Genomic DNA, 15,041 nt, shown 5'->3' with positions numbered 1-15,041 from the left:
AGTTCTCCTTCAGCCTGAGGGATTCTATCAACTACTTTTCTGTTGACATAGTTTAATTTAGAACTACCTTCGTTTCTCTAATACACACTTACTAGCGGGTCAGATGCTTCTGAGGCGTCTACAAATGCCGATACTTCTATCAGAGTGCTCCAGTTCTATGGGTAGTACAGTGAAAAGAAACCACATCTCAAAAAGTGGTATTCTCAGCCCCAGTCTTTGGTCACTTGGTCCGTTTGTTCATAATCACTATTGATCTAACGTGGTAGAACCAATCAGCCTGACTAATATGGCTTGATCTGGGCTTTTTGTCTGTTAGCTTCTTTAATTCTGTAGAAATGCATGGAAATACCACCTAGACAGTCTGACCTGAAACTGAAATGCCTTTTGTATGGGGGGTAGAAAGCATTCCTGTGCCAGCTCCAGAGATCTTAAAAGGCTTCCACGTTTCACCGGTGGTTGCTTAAAGCTGTTTCCTTTGTGCAGTGTGTACATGGGAGTTGCACAGAGTTTTCCTGTATGTCTGTAGAGAAGAAGAAGAAGAAAGAAAAAACCAAACCAAACCCCTTAGCCTCCCGTGCGTTACTGGGATATGTTCTGTGCGTGCCAAATTCAAACAGCCTAAACAAATGGGCTTTCCCTTCCCTGGGTCAGTGAGTGACTCCTCTGCAGCCTGCGGACTAGCCCTCCTGCAGCGGGGCCAGCGCTGCCGGCTGAGCGTGCCAGTGCCCCGCGTCAGCCGGGGGCTCGGGAGGCTGGTACGCGCCTGCTGCAGCTGCCGCACGGGGGGAAAGGATGGGGGTACGGGGCGGGGGGAGCAGGCTGGAAGTAAGAGCTGGCGGAGGTGGATGGAGTGGGGCGCGGGGAAGCAGGTTCACCTGCCTGCTGAGTGACGGCCAGCCTGCCGCGGGCTCTAGCTCCCTGGCAGCGCCTGCTCTCGGCCCGGGGGGCTTCAGACCCAAACGCCCACGCCTTGGGGAGCTTCCTGGGAAACTTGTTGCAGTCCGAGCAGGAGAAACCCTGCACATGTCAGTCACTTCCCCCGAGAGAACTGGGGGGGCTTTCTCTGGCCGGCCGCTGGAGCCCAGGCGCTTCCAGGCCGCCCCCTCCCCTGAGCTCTGGGCAGCTGTGTGGGGACAGAGCGGCACTGTCCCCACCGCTCCCGGCACAGCAGCGGGCTGCGCTGGCTCAGCCGCAGGGCCAGGGAAATGGTGGTCCGTGACCTCTCGCAGCATGTGCCCGCTCTGGCCACACTGCGCGGTTCAAACCTTGAATTCAAAGGCAGGCGGCGACGGACTGCTCTGACTTGGCACCCACACAGGTCACAGCGTTGGGAGCACAAGGGTTTCCGATGCAAAGAGACCCACCAGAGCGAAGCTTTGTGACTTCCAAGAAAAGCAAAGCGGCCTGGTTTGAGCTGGGGCTTTTCGCTTGTGTTTCAGTCAGCTCTGAGCTCACCCAAAAGCGGCTCGTCGTCGTCCTCATCAAGGGCTCCTCCTTGCCGAGGTGTCTGCAGGACTGGTCTCTGTCCCAAGTCCAGGTTGAGAAGGAAATGTGGTGACACAGCGGGACTGGTGCTGCCTGACAAACAACGGGAACTCTGAATAGCGAATGCTGTACCACTTATCTAAAGGATGACGCACCTACGTTTAGTTAAAAGTCGGGAGATGTCCAAGGACCCTTACTGCCACATGACGGATGCACAGACTGCTAAGGCCTTGGGTTGGTTATCTTCAGAAGGGACGTTCTGTCTTAGATTCCTGTTGTACATGCAACGTGGCGAAGACAAAGACTTTAAACATGGCCCCTGAGGAATAGAGTCTGCGCAGAGACAACTCCTCAAGGACATTGTGCAGGCATGAGATATGTAAATGAATTCTCAGAATTGTAATGAATATGTAAACCATTTCTTGGAAAACTCATGAATAGGTCTGAGTAGCTTGTATAAAGGGGGGACTGAAAAGTCACCTCGGGGTGCATGACTTTGGTGGCGCGATCCCCCATGCACCCAGCGCTGCCGAATAAAGATAACCTCCGCTCGCCTGCACACTGCTGACTGATTCTTCAAATCACCCTCTCCTGACAAAGGGCATATTAACTTAATGAAAAGGAAAACACCAACTGCACGGAGATCACTAAAATCACCTAGAAAAGGGAGTAGTAGCAAACCCCAAGTTCCTACTTTTCTTTTCTAGGTGGCCATTTCCTACAAAAATAACTGCTTTTTCCAGTCTGCTTTTCTTTCTGGTTTCAAAGATGCATTTTGCCTCAGTATTGACAAGGAAATCACAGGAATTTGGATGGGTTTTTTTTTTCTTTTCTTTTTTCCTTTTCTTTTTTTTAGAGCAGGCCACAAATTTGAACCTCCATCATGAGCTTAGTGTTTTCTAAGAAGAAATTTTCTTCACTTTTTGAAAAGCAGTGGACTACTCACTATGGCTTTCACCACTGAGGAAACTACTTCAACTACCACAGTATCAGAAAACCTAAGACACTTACATAGTACTACAAATAAGAATTAGAGATTATTTCCTTAGCTTACCCTTTCACTGGCATTTTAATAATTTTGAGCTCTCCCCAAATGAAAAAATCTTTTTGTCTTTTTCTTCTATCGTGTTTTCATTCTCCATTTTCAAACAGTCATTCTTCCTTACAGTAATCTTTTGTTTCATTTGCCGATTAGTGATGTTAATTAATTTATCCACACATTCCTGTTTTGCCACCGCCTGCACTTTTGAACATCTTTCTTTGCTTTTTCCTTCTCAACCTATAAAAACAAAGTTAAGCTTCACGTATTTCTAGAAGACAGAAACACCACATCCAAGATTGATTAATTCAGGGTTTACCTCTGAAATAATAGAAAATGAAATCTTTTTTGTAATTCATAGAGAAGCATTTTCACAAAATTACACTACAAAGTGTATTATGCCATTGAAAGTACTTTGAATTCACTCATCATGAAGGACATAACAGAAATACAGCCCTTAGAAAGAAAACAATAGTGTCTCTTAAAACAGGAACAAGAAAAAAGTGAAAGCATTACTGATGGACAAAGCGTTAGGAGGACTGCACAATGTCTGTTGTAACACCACCAGAAAAAAATAAAGTGGAACTGTGCTGGGCTACTGCTCCCTGAACAAGGGGAGGAAAGAAAAAAAAGATCCCAAACCCACAAACACAACTGGTTTCACAGGAAAGAGGAATTTTAGTGAAAGGCAATGAAGACATGTTATCGATTTGTTAATAAGTTAAGATTGATTGACTTTATTTGATTGATTAATTGATTTTATAAAATCATTTTATAAAATTGAAAAATAGAAGGATAAGAAATATTTTTAATGAAACTCTTAGTTGCACAGTAAAAGCTGCTATGAGATCTTCTGTACGTCCTGTACCAAGGCTAGAAGAAGGGGCTGGAACCATCGTTAAAACTTAGGTAATAACTTTAGGGTTGAAAGGTTTCTTTGTATTTAACCAGTCTTCTGTACGCAGAGGTGTACTGAAATGTCAGAATATGAGATGAATGGGAACTGGGGAGAGTCGACTGGAACAGCTTGTGGTTACCTGCCAAGAAACTGTGAACTTCAGTAAAAGGTAATTCCGGCAGGGGGAGATCGCGACCACCGACTCATACACCACCTACCCAAATCGTACCCCAGACCCATTTCTAGACCTTTCTAAGCTCTACTGCGCACAATCGGATATAGGAGGAGAGTATGTAAATGATTTACGGGAAATGTTATGATTATGTATGAATAATTAATGAATATGTATGAATAAGTTATATCTATGGAATCTGATTTTGGGACCTGGCTTGCGTTGATCGTGAGAGGACTCGCTCACGCACCCGGCCGTCAATAAAGAAGTGTCTGCTTATCTACATCACATTGGTGTCGATAAGTTCTTCAGTCCGAGATTTCGGTAACAGTTTTGGCGACCCAGATGGGACCTCGCTGAAGGAGACCGGAGGAGTCGGGGACCTGATCGGTTCCGGCCGGCACCGAGGATTTCTCGGGGACACCCATCGATCCCCGATCCGTAAGGCTCTTCGCGACGTTCCCTGGATTTTTGGGTAAGACACTTCTTTTTTTAATTGTAGTAAGTGCGTGCACTAGAGGAAGTGGGTAGGAGTCCCACTATAATAATTGTATGGGAAAGAGTGGGAGGAAGTCCCACCAGTGGGTTGGAGTCCCACTGAGTAAGTCTGCCTGTCAGACGCGGTGAAAGAGCTGCGCAGGGTAGGACTAGGAGTCTGCCCGTAAGACATAAGCGAAAGCTATTGCAGGGTTGGACTAAAAGGATCCTTGTGGAAGTGGAAGCCTAGGCGTCTGCCCGTAAGACATAAGCGAAAGCTATTGCAGGGTTGGACAAAAGCGGAGACAAGAGAAACTATACGCTATAGTGTTCTCTAAGGTAGTGCCTCTAACAAGAAGTTAGAAGAAGTTTTTGGTGTTCTTTGTTGTTTTGTGAGTTTGTGTATTAAGAAGAAAATTAAGAGGTATAATATTGTGTTATATGTTTGTTTAAAGTAACTGTGGGAAAGTGTGAGTGTGGCTGTAAGGGTCAGACGTATAATTGAGAACGAAAGCGAGTGGGAGTGTGGATCCGCGGATCGGAGTGACAGAGTTGAATAATTGTGTATTGTACTGTGAGTAATTACACCATGGCAACTAAGTTAACTTGGTTGTTTAAAAGTAAAAGCATGGGTAATCTTGCTGTAAATGACAAAATCCCGAAAAATTCTTTGTTGGGATGTTTATTGGCACATTGGGGAAATTTACAGGATGATCTGCAAAAGAGCCAGATGATTGAGTTTGTAATAATTTGAGTATTGTAATAACTGGTGGCCTTTGTATATATTGGATGATCACGAAAAGTGGCCCACCAATGGGACACTGAATTATAACACTATTTTGCAGTTAATGCTGTATTGTAAAAGAGAAGGGAAATGGAATAAAATGCCAGATGTGGATTTGTTTTTTTTTACTTAAGACAAAGAAAGGATTGGCAGGATGAATGTAAGCTAACAATTGGAGATAATTTGGTAATGGCTGTAACTTCTGATAATAAGAAAGTGGAAAAAAATGTTGTTTAAATTGTGAGGTTGGGAGTGGATACAGAAGCGACATTTTTTTATTAAATACCTGTAAAGGAAAAATTGGAACAACAACAGGCCATTCCTGCAACCCCTGGATTTGAAATTTGGAAATAAGATAATTACACATGAATTTTTGTATGTACCAGTATGTCCGGTACCCTTCTTAGGAAGAGATTTGTTATCCAAATTAAATGCACAGATTGTTTTTGACGAAGGAGAACTTTTCTTGAAAATACCTGAGTCAAAAACGGGAGAAATCCTGACGATACAAGAAAAGGTAAAGGAACAAGAAATTCCACCGGAGGTGGATTTGGCAGTGATCCCTACTGTATGGGAAACAAATATTCCTGGTAAATCGAAACTAGCAGAACCGGTTAAAATAGATTTGAAGGAAGGCGCAGAACAGTGAGAATTAAACAGTATCCAATCAAACCGGAAGTGAGACAGGAATTGAAGAAATTGATTGGTAAATTTTTGGAGTATAAAATTTTGGAAGAATGTGAATCTGAGTATAATACTCCTATTTTACCAGTCAGAAAACCTTCGGGTGAATATAGACTGGTACAAGACTTGAGAGCAGTAAATCAAAATAGTTGAGGATATTTATCCTGTAGTAGCAAACCCTTATACACTGTTAACAGCATTGAGGGAGAATTATCAGTGGTTTACAGTGCTTGATTTAAAAGATGCTTTCTTCTGTATACCTTTGGAAAAGAAAAGCAGAAAACTGTTTGCTTTCGAATGGGAAAATCCTCAAACCAGGCAAAAGATGCAGCTGACATGGACTAGATTACCCCAAGGATTTGAAAACAGTCCAACTATTTTTGGAAATCATTTAGCAAAGGAACTTGAAATCTGGAAACAGGACAAACCAAGACCTGGGCATTTACTCCTACAATATGTGGATGACATACTGATAGCTACAGAAGAAAGATTTACTTGTATACAGGTGACTATTGACCTCTTGAATTTCCTGGGACTAAATGGGTATAAGGTATCCAGGAAGAAAGCCCAGATAGCCTGCCAGACTGTGATATATCTGGGCTTTGAGATTTCAAAAGGACAACGACAATTAGGAAAAAATCGCAAAGAAGCTATTTGTGGTATACCTGAGCCGAGAAATATTCATGAACTCAGAGCATTTTGGGGAATGACTGGGTGGTGTCGCCTTTGGATCATGAACTATGGGCTAATAGCTAAACTGCTGTACGAGGCCCAAAAGAACCCTCCCTTTGTATGGGGCCCACAACAACAAAAGGCTTTTGTAGAGTTGAAGCGTGCCTTAATGTCTGCACCTGCCTTGGGACTGCCGGATCTAACCAAAGATTTCCAGCTGTTTGTACATGAAAGGCAACACCTTGCACCGGGCGTGTTAACCCAGAGGATAGGAAGCTGGAAACGACCAGTCGGATATTTCTCTAAACAACTGGACACAGTGAGTAAAGGGTGGCCAAACTGCCTGCGAGCAGTGGCCGCAACAGTGATGCTCATACAAGAAGCTTGGAAATTGACTTTAGGAAGAACAATAACAGTCTATGTGCCACACATGGTGATAACTGTCCTAGAACAGAAGGGGGGACACTGGCTGTCTCCCAGCTGAATGATGAAGTACCAGGTAGTACTGACTGAACAGGATGATGTGATTCTAAAGACAACTAACCTGGTAAATCCTGCAGTGTTTTTAAGTTCCATACAGGAAGAAGGACGACTGGAACATGATTGCTTGGCTGCCATCGAGTATGTTTATTCCAGTCCTGAGGATCTGAAGGATGTGCCATTGGAGAGACCAGACTGGGAACTGTATACTGATGGAAGCAGCTTTATGGAACACGGAGTCCGATACGCCGGATATGCGGTAACAACAGAGACTACAGTCATAGAAGCAGGAGCATTGGCGGGTACCACATCAGCCCAAAAGGCGGAACTCATCGCTTTAATTGGAGCCTTAGAATTAAGCAACGACAAGAGAGTAAATATCTGGACTGATTCAAAATATGCCTTTGGGGTAGTGCATGTCCATGGAGCTTTGTGGAAAGAGAGGGGGTTATTGTCCTCTCAAGGATCAAACATTAAGCATCAAACAGAGATTTTACGATTATTGCAAGCAGTTCAAAAGCCAGATCAAGTAGCAATCATGCACTGTACGGCACACCAGACTGGCAATACAAAAATAATAGCTGGGAATAATTTAGCTGATAAGACTGCAAAAGGGTAGCAAAGAAACAAGCATTGCAAATGGCAATAATTCCTTCTAAAACAGTAACCCTTCCCAGGGAGAAACCGAGATATTCAGAGGAAGATGACAAATTGGGTCAGTTATTAAATGCTAAGAAAAACTTAGCGGGATGGTGGGTAACTCCTAATGGACAGGTAGTAATTCCACCTCCTGTGATGAGAGAGATGATTCAAACGAGACATCAAGAATGTCACTGGGGAGCAGAAGCCTTAGTAATCTTTGGGAAAGCAAGTAATATCAGTTAAGATGTTGGGAATAGCTAATACGGTAACTGCAAAGTGTGAAGTACGTTTGAAAACCAATCCAGTGATTAAGAAAAAGGTTCAAATGGGCAGACTGAAATCTGGTACAGAACCTGGAGATTATTGGCAAGTAGATTTTTCAGAGCTACCTAGACAAAATGGGTACCAGTACATCCTGGTAAGGGTTGATACTTTTACAGGATGGCCAGAAGCCCTTCCCTGTCACACCACACAAGCAAAAAGAGGTTGTGAAGTGGTTATTACAAGAAATAATTCCGAGATTTGGAGTTCCTATTGGAATTTCCTCTGACAGAGGTCCACACTTTGTTGCTGAAGTAGTCCAAAGTGTTAGCAAAGTATTGGGTATTAATTGGGATTTACATGCGTCTTGGAGGCCACAATCTAGTGGGAAAGTGGAAAGGATGAATCAAACATTAAAACGACAAATAAGTAGAATTTGTCAAGAAACCAGTCTAAAGTGGCCTCAGGCACTTCCATTGGCATTATTATGAAACAGGGTACAGCCAAAGACACAGGAGGCATTCCTTTCTCATGAAGTAGAAGACGCAAGGATCTGTGTTCCCAGACACAGGAGAAAGCACTCTAAGCAGCTGGAGTCTGCTCTGTAATTAATTGACCACTGTTAATCACCAGGCAGTGGGGGTGGGGGTGGGGGGTGGGCTCTCAGCTTGCCGTTCCCTCAGCCAGAATTCAGCAGGACCCCTTTTTCTTGCCTGATCAGAGACAGGTCACGCACATACCCCAGAGCCCAAGTGTGATTTGCACATCCCTTCTCCATCGTGACCCCCAAAGCTGCAGTGCTGGGGGGACAGGACACGTGTCTACCCAGTCCTGCCTGCGTGGAATCTCTGGTGTGTCTAATATAGAGGCTGAGCACACGCAGACTTCTCTGGGAACAAAAGGGAGGCGGGTCTGGCCTTCATCCCCCTTCCTGGCCTTGGTTCTTCACACCCCCCAGAGGTACCAAGTACTCTGGGGGCCTTTTCCCCCCACCAGCTCCTCAAATCCCGCTGATGTCAGCGCCGGGCTCAGCAGCTTTATTGTGAGGAGGCAGGCACCAAGCTGTGACGTGGTCTCTGCCATTTCCCAATAAACCAACTTGAAATAAAAAAAGAAAAATTATTTAAAAAGAAGAAAACTCGGGGGAAAAAGGGTGGGTTTGTGTGGAGTTTCAACAGGAAAGCCACAAGAAGGGGAGAGAGAAGGCTGAAGAGCCTGGCAGTGCCCAAGGACCACCACCACGCAGCACCCGCAGGGACAGAATTTCTGGGGTGCGCTGAGGCTTAAGAGAGCAGGAGCAGCCTGCGCTGGGCTGGCGAGGCTGTGCTGCTGCGCCCTGTCCCCACGCTCACGCTGCTCTGCCCTGTCCCCACGCTCAGCCTGACCCCGTGGCAGGGGACCTCGGGGTGCACCGCCAGTGTGAGAACACTCGTGGCTGGAAGGGAAGGCTTCTCTCCTTTGCGTATCTTGGAGAAAAAACAGAGGGGATGGCTGTTTGCAGCACAGCAAGCAAGGCGGGGGAGTAAAGGATCTGCTCCCGGCCACAGCAGGGTCCTTCTTCAGTGACCCCAAACACCTGGCTGGCTTGCAAACTTAATAAAAAATTAGTAAATAATAACCCGGAAAATGAAGCAAGAATAAGCTCTTTTCACTACATCATTGTAAATGCATCGACACCCAGAAATACACAAAAGGATACGCGCCAAGAGCCACCCATCAAAGAGAGGCTTCCTTCCATGCTGGGTCTCACTTTCACACTTCTTCCACTCCAACAAACAAAAAAACCCAAACCAAAACAAAAAAAGTAAAAAAGAAAGGAAAAAAAAAAATCACCAGTTGATGTACAAACAGAGTCTTCCCTTTTCACAGATTTGTGGGTTCTGCCTGCCCCGATGTGGTCGGTGCGGTGCCCTTGGGAACAAACGGTAGTTGTACAAAACAGTATGAAGATTTTCTTACAAACATATCCCTGCAGTGTTTACTGGTTGGGTTTTTGTGTTTGGGGTTTTTTTTAAGTTTCAAAACTAGGTTTTAGGTCACGAATGGCTTGCAACTTTTTTCTACAGTAAATCAGGCATATATTTTTAGTTTTCGTTTTAGGAATGTGTAAGGCATTTTGGTAAGGTGACGGTAAGGTCTAGGTCACAGACTCGTCAGACTGAAGTCCCTTCCTTCAAGCTGTCCTCTTCCCCCTGGAGAAGGAAAAGAGAGGTGGGTTACTCAGCTGGGTCTCAACCTTATCCTCGTGGCAGCTCAAGCATCAAAGCGTTTCACAGATGGGCCAGGTCCTGCCTTTTGAGAAGGGAGAACCATGGCCACCATCTCCTGTGCTCCCAGAGCTTCCCAAAAGCCACCCAGATGGTTTCTGGCAGCAAGTGCCACCTTGTCTCCGGTTTTCAACCACCGCCTGACACGCGCTTCCCCCTGCCCTCCACCAGCACCAAGGGGAGGGATGGCTGCGGCCACCACAAGTACCGTTTCCTGAAGCTGTTCTTTACACTTCTTCAGTCTCCCTTTGGCCAGTTGGTCCTGGGTAACCTTCAGTCGCTCCTGTAGTTCGCTTGCTGCCTGGCCCCGGTTCTTTCTTTTTTTTTTTTTTCCTAGTTTTTCCTACATGGGAGTCAAAAGAAGGCATCTGCCTGAGTCTCCCTTGGCCGTCTGGCGACACTCCCCCCTCCAAAACATCTCGGGTCACCTCAGGTCTCCACTGAGCTGCCTCGGCGGCCACAAGCCAGCGATGCGCCACTGCTCCAGCAGCGTGCTCAGAGGCTCTACCTGGGAGGTGTCCTTTAAACACCCCTAAACCCCCAAATCCAGCCACACCCCGGTGACAATAACAAAGCCACAAGCTCTACCTCCTGCACCAAGGGCTTCAGAGTCGAGAGGGAGCACCCACGTCCTCGTGAGCACCCGCTGGCAGGGGCCACTGGGTTTCCTCTCTCACCTGAGGCTACCACCCAGCACGGTGCACCACCTAGGCTTCCCCCCCCACCCTCACACCCGGCGGGAGCAGGTTTGCAGGTGCTTGCCTGACCTGCAGCTGCTCCATCTGCCTCTCCAAGGCCGCCACTTTCATCTCCCAGCTCTTCCTCAGCTGCTCCTCTTGCCGCAGCACCTCTGACTTCTCAGACAGCTCGTTCATCAGCTTGCCGCACCACTCCTGTAACCTGGCCACCTCAGCGTTTTGCCTGCACCAACAGAAGCAGCGTTATTCCAGCCCGCAGGCCAGTCAAGCATCCCTGGCGTTACCCAGGGGGAACACATCCTCCTGGTGGGCCTGATAACAGGGCTTGAAACATCTCAACGGTTGTGTTGGCCTGTTTCTCGGACACGCCTGGTCCTTCAGGGATGGGGTGGAAGGAGCCGACACATCAATTTCAAAAGCTCCGTTTCCATCACAGGAGACATTTCTTTCTCATGAAGTAGAAGACGCAAGGATCTGTGTTCCCAGACACAGGAGAAAGCACTCTAAGCAGCTGGCGTCTGCTCTGTAATTAACTGACCACTGTTAATCACCAGCCATTTCAGACTTTCTACAAAAAGGAGCGCCAAATTCTTCTCCCTAGCTCCTGGTTGTTCTGTATGCACCAGGCAGGTCTCGCTTCTCTGCAGCACCGCTCCCATCAAAGAGCCAGCGACCTTTCTTCTGAAGTTGGTGAGCACAAGCTCTCCGAAGTGTGGAGAAATGCTGCAGTGCCTTCTGGTCCCCTCTGCCCCCTCCGCTAGCATCAGCACAGGTGACTCCAAAGCAGAGAGGGCTTCCCCTGCCCTTCCACTTGGGAAAAGCATCCTTGTTTCCCCTGCCAGGCCCACAGAAGCCATTTGGCAATCTCTTCCTCACTCCCTCCTCTACCTCCAGCTAGCTGGGGCGTCTGTAGAAGCACCCTCCAGAAAGGGGGTGGCCAATCATGATGGACAGCCCCCCCCAGGGCTTGCCAGAGGGCGGCCCCAGGCTCTGCCCCCACCCCCACCCCTAGTCTTACTTGCTCTCCATCTGACTTCTGATCTGGCAGAAGGCATCGCTCAGGATGGAGTTCTCCTGCTGCAGGCGAGCCAGCTGCGTGTCGGGGCCATTCTCCAGCTGCTCCTGCAGGGTGCGGATCTAGGGAGAGACCAACAGGGGTTGATGCCGCTGCTGCCAGCCCCTCGGCTCTCCCCTGAGGAGCCCACTCCATGGGCAAGAGGGACTGGCAAGGAAGCCACAGCGAGGTGTCTGTGCTGCTGACAGCCCCTGCGGCTGCTGCATCCCGTGAGGATGCTCCCACATCCCTCTTCTAGCGTGAGCACCACGGCTCAGGAGCACTGCGGGGCTCTCGCCCCTCCCCGAGGCTCTGGCCCCCTCGCCCACCTCGGTCTTCTCCAAAAGACCAGGCAGCTGCCACCGAGGGCCAGCCGGCAGCCAGCGGAGGAAGCTGCAGAGCACCGCGTGGGGCTCACCTTGCCCTGCAGCTGCTGCGTTTCGCTGACATGGTCCTGGTAGCTGGCCTGCACGCGTGCCTGCACCGCTGCCATCTCCTGCTCGCGGGCCAGCAGCTGCTCCTTCAGCTTGCCCTCCACGGCCGTCGCCTTGGCCCGCTCGGCCGCCAGCTCCTTCGAGGAGAGAAGCCACCCGGTCAGTTTCAGCGCAGGAACCTCCCTGCTTTAAGGGGACTCGAAACAAGTGGCCTCCTGGCTCAGAAGACTTTAAGAAGTGTAACCCTTTCGGCGCTGCCCCCAGGCCCAGCTACACCCTTCCGCACTTCCATTTCCTCCTGCATTAAGCTTTGGGCTCAGTGGCCACTGGATGCCACTGTTGTTCCACACTGGGCCAGCTAAGAGACAGGAGTGACAGCCTGGAATTTTATTCCCCTCCCCGGCCCCAGGATCAATATCATCACATCAAGTTTGGGGCAAAGCAGGAAAACAAAAAAAAGAAAACACCCCCACAAACCAAACACACCCCCCCTCCGCCCCCTGCCAAGGCAGGGGTGCTCTCTTGGCCGGCTGGGTGATGCCGTGCCGCTGCCCGGGGCTGCCTGCACAGGCCGGGGCTTAGCACAGCACTCAGTGCACAGGGTGGCTTCGCCCTCTCCTCTCCTGCCTGCAGGCAGATGGACCTGCTGCAGCAGGGTCCTGGCGGCTGCGGGGCAGGAGGTGCTGAGCACGACGCGCCGGGGGTCCCTTCTGACTTCAACACCCAACGAGAGGTGGAGGCAAGGGGCTGAGCCAGGCAAGGGGGCTGTAAAGAGCACCAGGCTCCTTAAAAAGGGGCTGATCAACACCTTCTCAGCTCAGGGGCTCTGCCAAGAGATGAGAAGGGCTTTACTGTCCTCCGGAAAGCAGCAGAAAGCTGCAGTCTCTTACGGGCACGGCTTTAGCCCCCTCCAGCTGCGGCTGCCCAACAGGGCACGTGCCTCCCCGGGCTGGATCAGGCCCAGGAGAGGAGCTCAGGTGGGCATCTCCTCCCCTTTTTGGGGAGAAAACAGCAAATGGATGAAGGGCCCAGAGAACCCCTGGGCTTCACCTCCAAGGGCGGGTAAGACGCGGGGAGAGGGAGGCACACGGCGAGCCGTGAGGCGCAGAGCCCGTGCCAGGGGTGCCGGGAGGGCTGCGCGGCACTTACCTGGCTCAGCTCCTCCACCTTGTTTCTGGCAGCGGCTGCAGCCTCCTGCTTGGTGGCGAGCTGCTTCTCCTTCTCCTCCAGCTGGCGTTTCAGGACAGTGACAGGGTCACCCTTCTGCTTGGCCTGCCGGCGCAGGGTGGCACATCAGCGGGGACCACCACCTCCGCATCCAACCCCTCCACCCCACACGCACAGGGTCCTGCCCTCTGCCCCAGGGAAAATTCAGCTCCTGTCTCTAAGGCTGCCCCTCGGGGGACAGCCTGCCCGAAAACGGGCTGCCTTCACCCCTCCGCACCCCCGGAGGCTTGGCCCAGCCCTGGTGGACGCGACGCTGCTGGCAGCCCTACCGCGTGCCAGGTGTCCTGGACGATGCCCGCTTTCTCCGTCAGGATCTCGATGAGCCGCTGGGCCTCCCCCTCGCCGAACACCGTGCTGCTGACCGTGGACACGAGCGTCTTGTAGGGCAGGTGGAGGGGCCCATCCGAGTCCGCAGGTGCTGGGGAGGAGAGAGGAGGGGTTGGGAGCGCTCGAGCCAACGGCAGGGCTGAGTAGCATCGCCTCAGTTGACTTCAACCCCATAACTGCCGTTTCACGCCAGCAACCGCCCAGATGTCCACAGCCAAGTTTGATACCTCTCTAACTGAAAGCAATGTGACGAGCGCTGGGGACGGCGCTCACCACAGACAAGCGTTCCCTGAGCCAGCTGCCACCTCTGCCTGGCTCTGCTACTGCTCCTGCCGCCCTGCCACCGCCCTCCATCACACTGATCGATTCCAGACGGAGCTGGGCACGCTTTGCTAAAGCCAGGGAGCAGAGACGTGGTGGGCATCAGAAGCTGGACTCCATCGTGACACAGCCTCGCTGGGGGACTGTCGCTCCACGCAGCGGTGCCAGTGATGCAGAGCAGCAAGGTCGTCTCCTGCCTTTCACCAGGCAGGTTCGTTCCAGCTCTTTGCTAAGGGAATGAGATGACTCCAGCCCTTCTCCGATCCCTCTGCCGGCTTACCCGACGGGGATATATGCAGAGGAACTTGGCCTTACCTGGCTCGCTCTTCTTCTTGGATGCAGCCACCTTCTTGACAGGTCCATTATGCTTCTGCTCCTCATGGGCTGGAAGAACATTGCTTTTCTTTATGGTGACAGAGCTGACCATTGGAGCACTTTGGTGCGCCTCTGGGACCTGTCCATTAGGTTTCTCTTGATTTTTCTTTCCTTTTCCTTTTTTCTCAACAGCTTCCTCTTTCTTCTTTTTCTCTTTTTCCTTCTGCTGAGTCTTCTTAAGCCCTTTGCCTTGCTTGGCCAAGGCTTCCTCAGAAGGACGGAGGACCTTCTCCATGAAGGTGAACACCAGGAAGATCCCGATGGCTGATACCACCATCAGACCTCCAAAGAGCACGACATTCGGCATCTGAGGGTCACAGACATCCATCCTGCCTTATTCTTCTGTGCCTGCAAGACACCACAACAACAGTTAGTGGGGAAAACAAAGAGGCGCAACAGCCTCTCTGTGAGCAGCGAGTTTCCCATGTCCATCTGTGTTGTGTGGGCAACCTGCTGACACCCCCCGCCCCCTCCCAGGTTTGCGCTCCTCCGCTGCGCTGCCTGCGCACGGTGCTCCAGCCACACCGCAGGGGCTGCTTGCGCTGGCTGCAGCAAGCTCCAGAAGAACCAAAGAGGGGGAAGAAAAAACCAGGGATGCAATCAGAGACAGCCACGAGCAAAGTGCCCATGCCTTGTCCAATGGGACGCTTTTGCACGACCCTGGGCAATCCCTGCAGCCCTGCGGCAGTAAGAGAGCCCGTTTCCAGACTGCCTGGTGCAGTTTGGCCAAGACCTGGGCTCTCC

General features: G+C 50.1%; 1 protein-coding gene and 1 long non-coding RNA gene across 2 annotated transcripts; both read right to left on the bottom strand.

The window, feature by feature from the left end:
* Positions 1–403: 403 nt before the first annotated feature.
* LOC129783370 (uncharacterized) lies at positions 404–2,575 on the bottom strand. The gene is made up of 3 exons (XR_008745260.1): positions 2,540–2,575; positions 1,456–1,578; positions 404–520 (listed from the first exon to the last, which is right to left on the bottom strand). It is a non-coding gene; the product is annotated as an uncharacterized LOC129783370 (long non-coding RNA).
* A 5,064-nt stretch (positions 2,576–7,639) lies between these two features.
* On the bottom strand, positions 7,640–14,625 carry LOC129783342 (ribosome-binding protein 1-like). The gene is made up of 8 exons (XM_055793325.1): positions 14,238–14,625; positions 13,544–13,692; positions 13,197–13,319; positions 12,032–12,184; positions 11,578–11,696; positions 10,629–10,782; positions 10,070–10,204; positions 7,640–9,786 (listed from the first exon to the last, which is right to left on the bottom strand). Exons 1-8 carry the CDS (start codon positions 14,623–14,625, stop codon positions 9,748–9,750), a joined length of 1,260 nt encoding a protein of 419 aa, XP_055649300.1. The 3' UTR covers positions 7,640–9,747.
* Positions 14,626–15,041: the final 416 nt, after the last annotated feature.

Source organism: Falco peregrinus, unplaced genomic scaffold, assembly GCF_023634155.1.
Source record: "Falco peregrinus isolate bFalPer1 unplaced genomic scaffold, bFalPer1.pri scaffold_35, whole genome shotgun sequence".
NCBI classification, from domain to species: domain Eukaryota; kingdom Metazoa; phylum Chordata; class Aves; order Falconiformes; family Falconidae; genus Falco; species Falco peregrinus.
The sequence above is the reverse complement of the archived record's forward strand: the minus strand, read 5'-3'. Positions and strand labels throughout refer to the sequence as shown.

Coding starts and splice junctions, on each gene's coding strand:
- LOC129783342 (XM_055793325.1), bottom strand. CDS start 14,625: ATGGATGTCTGTGACCCTCAGATGCCGAATGTCGTGCTCTTTGGAGGT. Junction 13,320..13,543: donor TCCAGGACACCTGGCACGCG/GTAGGGCTGCCA, acceptor CTGCGCCGGCAG/GCCAAGCAGAAGGGTGACCC. Junction 9,787..10,069: donor AAGAACAGCTTCAGGAAACG/GTACTTGTGGTG, acceptor TTCCTTCTCCAG/GGGGAAGAGGACAGCTTGAA.